Genomic DNA, 12,929 nt, shown 5'->3' on the forward strand with positions numbered 1-12,929 from the left:
TATTCGCATTAATAAATTCTTTTCACTGTGCAGGTGGAATGCGATTTGCATTGAATCACAAGCATTTGATTTGTTTACAAAAGCCTTTTGAGTATAGAAGTCACTGCGTGTGTCCCCCACGTAGTCATAGGCCTTCGTTACGTCGAATAAAATGTGGCTTCAGCTGAACATATCACCAAAAATGAAAAATTTTCTTTCTACAACAGGATGATTTACACGGTCCACACACAGTGGCGGAGCCACGTACAAGCAAGTGGGGTTAATTAAAAAAAAAAAAATTAGTCCTTAGGCTTATAAAATTTAAGAATATTTTATCTTATTTGACTCCACTATATTTTATCAAATTCTATTTCCTACATACATTGACCCCAAAAAAATTGAAAATTCATAATTCTTACCATCACAATAATTTTGAATTTATTTCACAGTATCTCAAGGATAAATTCATCTAAAATTTAGATGAACTTTATTAAGCGAAATGAGAGAAACAATTCTTCAAATTATTTTTTTTTTAAACTTCAAAGTCTTCAAAAACAAGAATTATTCAACTTTTTATTATTTATAATATGAAATTTTTATTTTTATTTATAATAGAATAAAGATAAATTTTATAAAAGAAATTTGTAAAAAATCAAGTTGATGGTAATTCATAAATTATTTTAAAATTTTCAAAAGATTCAATTACTTCATTGAAAAAGATGCATTTAACAAAATTGATAATGATTTAATTTTGCAACATTTTTTTTAAAAAAAGGTAGTCGTAGGATATGCGATTATTATAGCTTGTATATAATGTTAGTAGTTTTTAATTTTTTTAAAAAATATATTTACTATACTACTTCATAATTATTGTCACAGCAAATTTGGAACCAGCGATCCCGCGAGGCATCGCCTCTTGAAGCCAAAATACAAGAACCAAAGGGAAAAAAAAAATCCTATAAAGTACTATAAAGTCATATTATAAAAGACGGCAGCGTATCTACTCGTTCAGCCAACCCGACGAATTCTGCTTCGAATAGGGGCGATAAGGACCAGGAGCAAAACCCAGCTCCCCAGATCCGCGCCCAGGATGAGGGGCTGTGTTGTAAAATCCACTTCGACCATCCAAATGCTGGGCAGATCCCATGCTATTCACCGTGGGAGCGTTTAACCCGTCCAACCTGGGCGCGTATTGATGCACAGAAGATGTACTCGTACTATTATGCCCAGAATAAGCTCCTATCTGTGCGTATACAGATGAGAAGCCAGGGGCAGGGCTTGCCATGTAGTGGGTTCCGTGACTCATGGAATTTGGATACTCGTGACCATAAAATCGAGCCTGAACCTGAGTCCTTCCATCTGGCTGCACTCCATACGCCTCGTTCCTTTCGCTAAATTGTGCTCCATGACCCCCCAAACCACTGGTGTGATTACTCTGGTAATTCAAAAACTGCATGTCTGGGGCCCCAAACCCATAATCCGACCTAGGACCAACACGGTGTTGCCATGTGCTCCCCATATCTAAGTAAGCCGCCTCAGTGCTGAAGCTGTTATGCATCACCATCCCATCATCTTGATAGCTATAATGCTGCTTTTGCAAACCGGAAACTCTCTGGTGCTCTAATTGCTGATAACCTTCTCTCCACGCATCAAGATGCAAGGGCATCTCAGTATTCTCAGACCGGCCCCATGATCTGCAAGAAGAACTAGGAGAGGAATGACGGGGCAGAGACTTGCTATCTGGAGATTTTATGTCAGATCCTCCTCCGTGTCTTCTCATATGCTTGTTTCCCCCCTCATAGTTACCTTTTGCCCGCCGATGCTTGTGGGCATGATCCTTGGGTCTTCCTTCGTTCCCTTTTCCGCGTGTTATCCTAGTCTTGTTTCTGTCCTCCCAGTTGCCGTTGGCTTGATCCTTATGGCTATGATCCTCGGGAGTCTGTTCATCCCCTCTACCATTGGAAAATCCTTCAACATGACTTTCTACCAGCTTTGCTCCTCTTTCTGCCGGTTGATAAACATCCTGGAGACCAACAGAGTCTGCTAGCATGGTAGAATTACAGTGAAGATCACGAGGTTCCATGTGGCAATCAGGGATGCTACTCTCATCCTCCAGCCTCATCATTTTTTCTGCACAGGGCAAGTGGCCTTGCAGTCGAGCAATTTTCTTGTGTCTGACTGTCCAATCTGGGCGACTCCAAAGATAAAGGGGTGGGGTGTTGACATTCCAATCCTCCATTTGCTTGTCATTTACATCAATAGACCCTGGTAAGTAAAATGCCTTGAGAGGGAAAAAAGAAATGAATGAGTTCCTGCAACAAGCCACATCCTAATAGATGCAATGTAAGTAGAGAGAGAAGGAATCGAAATGTATGTCTACTTTTCCGGCAAGCAACTTATCATCCTCCCAAACAAGATCATAAGGATTTTTCTTCTCATCCAACCTGGTTAAGGAAAAGAAACAAACCAGAATGTAACTCCAAATCCTTATTAGTTGCAGCCCTTACAACTGTTGAAGGGTACGGAAGGGCACAAGAAATTACCTAAGAGTCTCCTGTGGCGCAATAAGGATAAGCAGCTTTGGCTTAAATTGAAGGGCTTTATCAATGAACTTGTTAGCAAGAGATGCTTTTACTCCAAAAGGTGGGTTAAGCCCCATGATCTGCTTAAAATTCAAGAAACCATTAAGTACTAAAAACATCTGCTATTCATCATACTACTAAAAGAAACAGTGCTTCTTACCAGCTTTGATCCTGATGGCAAATCACTTTTCTGGACAGTCATCCAATCCTTCTTCTCAAAATTAAAATCATTCTGAAGAAACAAAAACAGGTTAGCACATACAAGCGAATATCTAAGTCAACAGCCAAAATTCCCCAAGCCCCAGTCTATCTCAACAAGAATAGATACTACAGAGAAAATAAGAGGAGGTGCGCATCATCTCTAAAAGTAAATTGCATCCATCTTTTCGAGATCCAATCATATCATCTTTTCTAATGGGAAGGACCTAGAAGACAAGGTACCCAGATCTTGACTCTTTGCAAATGCCAGCTACCAGGTTTGTATGTCTAGGAAATCATATCCTGATAAATAACGTATGTATGAAGATTCAAAAACTAAATAGGATGATTGTCATAAAAATAAGCTGGGGAAACAAATTTTCTAAGTTCTCTGAGAATTTTGAGCTGTTTGAATTTTTCCTGATATATTAACATTATCAGACTATAGACAAAGGGAAATGGAGTTCACCTTTGCTTGTTTAATGTCGTAGTTTTTAAAATTGCAGCTTTTTCCCATTTCATCCATCTTCAGTTTCATTAGGCAACTGAAGTCATTGGCACCACAACAGAAATCAACAACCTGTTCAGAGGAATGGCAAGAATTTATTGTTTGGATCTTGTTATCCTCCTCCTTTTTCTGGTTGGCCCTCATACACGCACCTGGAAGGTTGTTCAAGAACAGAAAGTTCAGATTACTTACCGTGTCACCATCTGCCACATACGAGTGAAGCTTGTCAACAATCTGCCAGAAATAAGCAAACATAAAAGCACAAAATTAGGTAGGGAGTGGAAAACGAATGCACAAAGCTAACTAATCATAATATCTGAGTAGGATGTTCATCCATCCACATAATTTCCTCCATAATTCCCCAGTGCAAAATAGCATTATAAATGCAAACCCGCCATGGACACTGATCTATCTAAAAGAACCAATATGTCCTCAAGAACTAGTACAAAAATGTCGATCAGGATCATCAAGGTCCAGGAATCAAAGATTTATAGTACAAGTCAACTAATGTAATGTCAGTTCACCTCACATACTTGGAATGCTCATCCTTCTTTCTTCAAAACAGAGACTGATAGTGACATTTTATTTCCACTTTTAATCAGAAACTTAAATCAAGTAATGAAGTAGAAAGGTATTTGCAATTTCTTGCCAAGAATAAAACTCTTAACTTTCTTTCTTTACAAGTTTTTTTCCTTCAACAGAAACTGATAAATCATAGTATATTTTTGGTGCAAGTTACAAAAACATAAAACAAGTACACAGAATGAAACAACTTGCTTATTCTTGCTAAGGACAGCAACAAAGCCACAATGCTACAATTAAAAATAAAAAGGATCAACAACACCAACAATTATCTCAGCCCTCATGTCCTCTGTAAGCAAGTAATATAATAATCACATAGGAGAAAAATTAAACACTCATAAATTTGCTATTAACAACTTACTGTATGATTTAAAAAAGAAAACACACACACACACATAGCAACAACATAGTAATTCCACCAATCCAAAGAGACTTATTTTCTATTCCAAGACTACAAAGCAGCTCACTTACTGCTTGCAGCTTCTCCACTTTGGTGAAATGGCGACCAAAGGATGTGTAACGCGTACCATATAGAAATGGAGCAAGATAAACTCTGAGCTTACTCTGCATATCATATAGATTCAGACAACGAATTAAAACATGATTCCAGCACCTTTGAAACAAGTAAAAGTCGAAGGATCCTAAAATTCCTAATAGCTAAGCAACAGCTAAACAAAGAAGTCAGAAGTAGGAAGCAGCCACTTACAAACAAAAATTCAGTTCTCATTATCATGTTACAACAAATCTTCTTATGAGTGGCAGGATCAAGAATATGGAGCCAAGACCATGAAATCTTTTTATTGTTATGGTGTAATTATGGGAGCAGTAAATAAATAACTTCCTGAGCCATATATATTAGCATACAAAAATGAAGCTGCATGTACAACCATAACACCATTTACAATCAGAAACTAAAACTGTAAAGTAATGTATATCAGTTGAATAGACAAACTAAAAAGGAAACAAAAAATACCAAATGGAAATGAACATAAAAGATATTTATACTTCTGTTCACATCCGGAAATATGAAATAAAGCCTCCTGTGACATAAAAGCAGGGTAGAACTGGATGGTACCTTCCACTTTACCATCTGATTGAGAAGCCCAGGCTCGCAAACGGCTTTTGCATCTTCAAGACTGCCTCCTTCTTCCAACTTCTGTAAAGCAGCATGAAGTGCCTGTGGATATTTCATTGGTCAAGTTCAGAACAATTGAGATACCCGAAAGACAACAACATAATGAAGTATACATATTGCAATAACATACCTCAATAGAACCTTCAACCTTCCCCAAAGTTATACTTTGTATTATATTCTTTAACGAGGATCCATGCGTTGATGGGGGTTTGTGCTCTTTGATAACATCATCTAGTGTTATTTTCGATTCAGCTTCTCTCACAAAGGAAAGAATCCTGCAAAAAATGATCATTCAAACACTCCCCAGTAAAAAGAAACATGCCTAAGAAAGATTACAAAACATTCTACTTGAGAGTATGTTAAACCTCTATGGGACAAAATGAAAACAGACAGGCAGACAGTGAAGGGGGAGGGGTTAAGATAGGCATAACATTGCAGCAAAAAAAGTTGCTACCTTTCCTGAGAATCAGCATCCAGCATCAGTGAATCATCAGCTTCCTTTGAAACAGATCTAGCCGCTTTTACTTGCTGTTTCCTATCTGATGTGTATCCTCCCACCGATGTAGCAAGCCCAGAATCCTTGTTATAATATTGCTCATACAACTGCTCACCCAAGAAGGCCTTGCTATCACCACCAATGGATCTACCATCTTTCCTTGGGGGCCTCCTCTTTGATTCTGTCATAGAAACATTAGCCAATTTCCGTTTCTTGGAAGACTCTGGTATGGATAACCTTCCTCCATTTGTTTTGGTAGAATGAAGCTGCTTCACTGCCATGGATGACTTGGGGAAAACTTTTACTTTATCTGCAATACTATTCTTTGAAGCAGCAGCATCCGAAGCAATCTCTCTCTTTTTGTGCAAAGCTGTCTTCTTTTGCACAAGTTTTGCTTTGCCAACAGATTCTGCATCTTGTTTCCTTTTTTCCCCCTCAATATCTGGGAACTTGATATGGTTTCTGATAGGAGTTTCAAGTTCTTCTTTGATCTCGTGTTTTCTAAATTTCAAGAACAAATAGAAGCATCAAGACAGATAAAAGTCTAAATGGAGACCAAAAAAAATGCAGAACATCCTTACGTGCAATAAATTAGTATTTTGTTTGGCATAAGGTCTTCCCAAGCTCTTTGCTCGATGCCTTGATCTTCGTCATCCTCAAAAGCAATGTCCCTGTATATTTTGACCATAGAAAAACACTCCGAATGAGATAGTATGAATTATAATATGATATCATATTCGTATTTGTGTATGTCTCTATTATCCTCAAAAGCAATCTTCATCATTTCCTATTAGAAATTTATTGTTCACTTTGGCCATTTTAAAACACTCCCGATGAGACAAAAACAGCAGAATGTATAAATACACACACAGATACAGACATAAAAGACATGTTCAATAAGAAACTTCCCAAATTCCACAAAATAGAGGAGTACCTAGGCAGACATTTCCGGTGATATGCTGTTGGACAACGTCTACATACAGCAAACTGCAGCTGCGAGTCAGTTTTGTCCTCGGGTTCTGGCTCTTTACAGGCAAAGCAAGTATGGATGGGACAGACGAAGGTCTTCCCTGCAGCAATCTCACGCTCAAGATCTTTTGTTTTATCTCCCATCTTAAATTTGAGTGCTTTTGCTACACAACGCGGGTGGTAAAAGTAACCACATGTCCCAGTAACACACTGAAATACCTGGAAGCCAAGCAAGAGTAACAAAATTTTAATTCTTCAAAGTGTAAAACAATTAGCCAACTCATCACAACCAGACCCCAAAATGTTTGGTGTTTATGAGCCGTATCCAATCCTAATAACCATAGTCAGTTTTGGCAATCAAGTAGATGCATGAGACATAAACTCAAACTCACATCAAATTAAACGTTGATTGAGATAAAGAAAGCAAGATATTTGTTCTTCTGGTGCAAACCAGCCAAAATATCATCCGTTCTTGCAAGTAGTACTCCAAAACAAAAGTAACACTAATGGGTCCACTTGGATGGAGTGTTTTGTGAGGGTTTGTCTAAACATTTTATTGTAGCTTACTGTGTAAAATGTTTACAAAAACCTTTTTTTGAGTGTTTTGGAAGATGGTTATGAAACCGTGCCACCCACCACAAACCTCTACCATACCCACCCCCAAACAATCCCAACCACCTATGTTACTCAGACTCGGCCACAAGGTATCGGATTCAGGCATGTCTAAGTGCCTAGTTTGTCAACTACCTAAAATTAGGATGTGAGACACTTCTAATGACTCAGACATGGAAACGTGGATACAGCATAATTTCTAGAAAATTTATAAATTATATACTATAGCTTCTATATGTGAAGATAATGATTGTGATGTGTTAGTAATTTATATGTGAAAGTAATGGTTGTAATGATTTAATTAAGGTAATTGGCAATCAATTTATGGAAATTAAAAGCACAATTAAATGGATTATTGTTAATGTATTGTCAAATAGAGCTTTTTTTTCCCCTTCTTGATTCAAAATAGATTTCTTTTTTAATGGAAAAGAGATTCTAGTTGTCACTTTTAATTACCAATATAACATTAAATCAGCCAACTTTATTCCTTTTCTATTTCCACCTTGCAATGAAAATATGTGCATTTTTCTAAGATCAACAACAAGACTCTAGCTCATAAGGATTCCAAAATAAATATATAAAAAACTTATTAGCCAATCACTATGTTTGTAACATGTGAAAACTCACAGACAAGTAACAATAAAATAATTCTCCCCTCGATCCCTCCAGCGTCTGCTCTCCTCTATCACCTCAAACCTACCGCATCTCTCTTCTCTCACATCTATAATTCGTTCTCTTAAACACAGAGCATGTGCCTCTCTCTTCCCCCATCAAATTGAAAACTAGAAGTAACCAGCAATTTTTTTGCCAAGCTCCAAAGTCTTAAGAGGTGAAACAATGCCCAAGAGTCCCTACTCCCGCAGCTCCAATCTCCCAAGAAAAAGACAGAAATGAAGCTAGATCTGCTTCAATCTTACAGTTCTCTTCCTAGTTGTCTCACCAATCTCTCCTGCTCTCCTATTGACAGACAAAAGTTATCAACACAATAAAGTCAAAGTGTCTAAAAAATATTCAACAAGTCAGACTTGTATCCCATGCAAGTACCCATGTTGTGCTGTATCAACACGGGTACTTGGGGTAGACTGATTGGTCAAAGTAACACAGCCAACCACACCTGCCCCTCCTTTTTTCTTCTCCCTTCCCCTCTTCTACCTCTTTCTTTGTGTTTTGGCGGGTGGGTAGGGAGAAGAGTTGGCCCAGGCAGGAAAGTGGGTGGTTGTTGATAAGAGGTAATGGTGGAAGTGGAAAAGAGCGGTAGGGGAAGGTGCAGGTGGAAGGAGGAAAGGGGCGTATGCTTCTGGAAATTTTTGGCTGTTTTAGTGTGTTTTGAATACGTTATCGTAGAGGGTGTCCTAAAGAAACATGTTTTTCTAGAGCAGCCCAAAAAAGGGCATCCACACAAACCCAATAACACAATAGATTTTTAACCTGAAATGAAAGAGACTAATCAAGTCCTAATATGATGCTTCAATAAATACTTGAAAATTGTATAACAGTTCCAAGAAAAACTGATAGCAAACTTGAGATGCAACAGAATGATTGAGGAAGAATGGTATTTCAATAATTAATACATAAAAACGCAATGCAATCACCCTCCTTCCAGGGGGTTACATACATGAGACAACACCTGCAATTGGCAAATGAAGATTCCCAGATTCTCACCTCTGGACAACATCAGCTTGCAGCCGAAGGAAATTACCACATCAAGTTCATAGTTCCTTAAATGCTCACTCACCCGATATTAGTGTGGCATGAACTTATCATCAAGGGATTTTGGTTGGGGGCGGGGGGTTGGTGGTGGTTGGTCACGCTGCCCTTCTTTTGTACATGTACACTATACTACAACAGAAACATTGCAAAAAGGGGCCTAGAGACAGGAAAAAGTATTAGGTGCTCCTAACATGCCTCATCAGCAAAAACAAAGTGGAGTGCAGATTTTAACATATTGTTGCCACGTGTCCTGTGCAGTCCCACCCTTTAATGTGGCACATCTCTCTCAGTTGTATTCCATCTATGCAGTAAAAGAAGAAATAACTTCATTTGTCGGACCCAGAAACTATGACTCATCAAACCTCTCAACAACCAGATGAGGGGGAAGAGACTCACTTTTGACGCTCACCAAATCGATAAGGCCACCAGAAACTGGAATTTGAAGTTCGACGCTCACTTTCCAATCAAAGCCTTCATGATGGCTCCATCTCCAACACTTGCCGATTCTATTGAAATCTGTAATTTCTTGGGCGAAGCAAAGATGAACAAGGTAGATATTCTTGAAGGAGTGGTGGTTGTGCAATCAGAGAAGTTTTAGGATTATTATGGCATCAGATGGCAATGACATCAAGCTTGTTTTCCCTTTACTCTGGATCCATAAAGCTGATAACATCTTGCTTCTAACTTCCATATTTCTTCGCTGCTTCTTGAAGCCTTTAGGTTTTTATTTTCCCAATCCAGTTTGTGAAATTATTCTGTACTACTTATGTTGATTGCTTCTTTATTTTCCGCTTTGTTGGTATACTAAATTTTCAACAGAATATGAATCACAGTTAAATCTCCCTTTTTTTTATTTTTTGGAGCAACTTTTCATTTCCAGTCAGAGCTCCATGGCAAGGGGAACCAGAGGCGCCTAAACATAGTACAAATCAAGAAGAAGACTGGAACCAGGGGATGGGCTACTGGAGAGAGACTGGATAAAACGGAGACTCGACGCTTGGATTGGAGCAGTCTTTGGAGATGCAGTCAAGCAGACGAGTGTCCCTTATGAAACTCGTCAGAATCCAAAAGAATGAATATGGTGGGGCCAGGGATGGTTGATTTTATACTTGCAGAGATTACTTCAGATTTGTTTCTTATGTAAAACATTTAAAATGGTAACGTGACGAGAACAGAGAACCAAAATGAAATTCAAGGGTGGGACCACAAAAACCAAGTGGCAAGGGCAAGTTAAAGTCTGTACACCACATTGACTTGCTGATATGGCACGCACAGAGGAGCTAATACTTTCAAAAGGAGATGGTAACAAGAATTAAAATTAAGAAAAGGTAGATGCACTGTAGACAATCCGGTTCTACAAGCAGGACATCACTAACTATTACATGACACATTTCAACGACCATATTTTGCAATTAACACGAGATACTTGAGATCTTATTCTTTACTTGTTAAGTACAAGCACTCTTACTTTGCTCAATATATTTGAGATGCAATTACCAATCCATAGGAAGCAACATCAATAAAAGCCAATGTAGCATTAAATTATGGTAATTCAATGAACGAACCTCAGCACCAGCTGATTTATCAGATGACCCCAGCTCGCCACAAACAAAGCACAACTGTTGTTTATACTGACAATTCTTGCACAAGAAAGTTTGGTTTGCCATTGCCTGATCAATATGACAAGCATTAAGGCAAAATTAAAGATGCTGGTAGACCATATAGCATCTCAAAATCTTCAAAAAAAAAAAAAGGCGGAACAAGTAATGAGTTAGCTTGGGAAGTATACCTTAACTTCTTTATCAGAAAATCCAAGAGATTCACAATTTGACTCAGCACCAGCGTCTACTGTTGCGTGAAATGACCTCAGACACTTCCCATCACAACTGATTTGAAACATATTATAACCTTTGTTGTTAATGGCAAAAGGAAAAGAAATAATAATGGGAAGTGCGCGTCTTAAAACAATGTTTTCTGTTGCTTGCTTATTACGCAAGCCAAGTTTCATCTAAAAACGACAATAATGCCAAGATTGAATAAGCAGGTGATGAGCAATAAAAACATGAGAAAGAAAATGCTACCAGAGAATATCTCCACCGTTATCACAAATTGCACAAACATGTTCAAAGAAGTCCTCATCCTCATCATCAGAGCCATCTTCTCCATTTTCATCAGGAACATCGTCCACTATGAAACTAGACTTTGCAGTAGTTCCAACCTCCTGCAAAAACCAGTAACAGCACCAACTTATTATGGATCTAATATCAATTGTCAAGGTTTCTTTTTCATCAATTGTCTTCTCTATTTAAATTCTCAATGGAGGACTGGGAAGTAGTAGAAAAGGGAGCAGAACCTCAAAAATTTTCTTCTTCCTGGGCTTGTCTTCTAGAAAGTCATTGAAAACCTGTACAGTTTAAACAATATCAGGCAGCATTCTTTGAGGTTATTACTTGTTACAATATTTGCCAATTTGAGTCTAATCCATGCTTTGCAACATGCTTTGCACTAAGGAGACATACAATTTTATTTAACAACAACCTAGTGACCACAAGCATTTCATAGTTTAAAAATGGATAGCATGTCACAACACAACACGATATTGTCAGCTCTAGGAGTGATAGATCCAGACAAACCTTGGCTCTGGCCAAAATCTCATCCCGCTTAACAGTTTCTGTAATTAAATTGGTCATCACATCATCCTCAGAAGGACTGCCGTCAAATGATCTAGAAGTTTCACAAAGTTGTTAGAAATGAATAATCCATAAATGAACGAAGGATGATTTTTTTTTTTTGGTTGTGGTGTTTTTGTGTGTGTGTGTGTGTTTGGGGGTTGGGGGGGAGGGGGATGTCCTCATGAAACCTGAATTTTTTAGTCAAATGATCCCGTAGAACTTTTGCTGATGTTTCAGGTTTCCCTTTGACAAAGCTTAGGCAATGCACAGTAATCAAGATCTTTCTAATGGTTTTTTCATAAAATTTCCTTGGCTTCAGAAGCTTTATCCAGTTCTTCTTTCTAGTCAGCACCAAAATCTCAGGCTCTCTAGATGAAATATCGAATTTCCAAGCTATGACTTGCTCAAAGATTGTCTGAAGTCCATTGTCTGTCTGGCCATGCAAATCAATCTCTTTTTTGTTTCCCTCCAAGCTCTCATCATCATTCCACTTCAGGGGCAACTCAGCAAATGAAATTGTCTCATTATCATATTGAAAGTAATAGTTAGATACGTCACTAGGCAATATTCCATCCTCATCATCCGAAGATGCCATTTGTATATTCTGGTCTCTGCTTGATAAACCGAAGAACAAAATGAAGACGAAATAAATTAGTCAAAAATGTCACAATATTCAAAAGACGTGAGAAGTTCTGCCACTGGATGATTACACTCATTGCATAGAGAGTTATCAACCCTAGTAAGAACGAATGCACCGCCCCCCCCCCCCCCCCCCCCCCAAACAGAAACCCCCTCCAAAAGCAACAAATGGGGAAAAAAAGGAAAAATTATCTCTAACTCCAACCACACTCAAAAAACAATAATCTGGTAAAGAGATAGAGAGTAATAAGAGTGAAGAGTCCAAAACTGCATCCGTAATCAAGCAAAACAGTAACTAATATACTTCAGAGAACATTTATCACAAAATTATAAACAAGTACAAAAAGTAATTCAGTAAATCCAGCACGCAGAACAAATAGAACAACCGGCAAAACCCTTTTTTTTAAATTTTGTGTGTGTGTGTGGTAAGTACCCCGCAAACCCATTTTAAGGATGCTATTACCAAAAAAAAAAAAAAAAAATTCCAAATCCCAAAACTGATCAGCATGAATGCCGTAGAATCACATCGGCAGTTACCTCAGGGAATTCGACCGCCGGCGAGAGAAAATTTTGTGGATTTCGTTTGATTACGTGAAACGATTAGCTAGGGTTTAAAGTTGCAACAAAAGATACTAGTACTACAGATTATGGTTTCGAAGAATTGATATGGATGAGAAGGAGGAGGAGAAGAAGACGGCGTGGTTTTGTAGTAAAAATGTTTGACACTACTGTTTTTACTTTTTAGCCATCCGCGAAAACATCGGCCCACGTGTGCTTTTGCTTGTGAGACGTGTTATGCTGTAGTCATTTGTTTATAAAAAAAAAAAATTAATAGTAAAGAGTATGA

At 38.1% G+C, this 12,929-nt stretch overlaps 1 protein-coding gene across 1 annotated transcript; it reads right to left on the bottom strand.

Annotated features, from left to right (window-relative positions):
• Positions 1-811: 811 nt before the first annotated feature.
• On the bottom strand, positions 812-12,764 carry LOC113770324 (protein ENHANCED DOWNY MILDEW 2-like). The gene is made up of 19 exons (XM_027314740.1): positions 12,620-12,764; positions 11,632-12,054; positions 11,405-11,495; positions 11,125-11,175; positions 10,853-10,992; positions 10,561-10,657; positions 10,337-10,441; positions 6,415-6,668; positions 6,062-6,151; positions 5,439-5,981; positions 5,115-5,259; positions 4,925-5,026; positions 4,321-4,413; positions 3,460-3,501; positions 3,229-3,339; positions 2,722-2,793; positions 2,523-2,641; positions 2,360-2,423; positions 812-2,260 (listed from the first exon to the last, which is right to left on the bottom strand). The coding sequence occupies exons 2-19, from the start codon at positions 12,036-12,038 to the stop codon at positions 980-982; spliced, it is 3,807 nt and encodes a 1,268-aa protein (XP_027170541.1). The 5' UTR covers positions 12,039-12,054; positions 12,620-12,764; the 3' UTR covers positions 812-979.
• Between the last annotated feature and the right edge of the window lie 165 nt (positions 12,765-12,929).

This window comes from Coffea eugenioides, chromosome 5 (genome assembly GCF_003713205.1).
Source record: "Coffea eugenioides isolate CCC68of chromosome 5, Ceug_1.0, whole genome shotgun sequence".
NCBI lineage: Eukaryota > Viridiplantae > Streptophyta > Magnoliopsida > Gentianales > Rubiaceae > Coffea > Coffea eugenioides.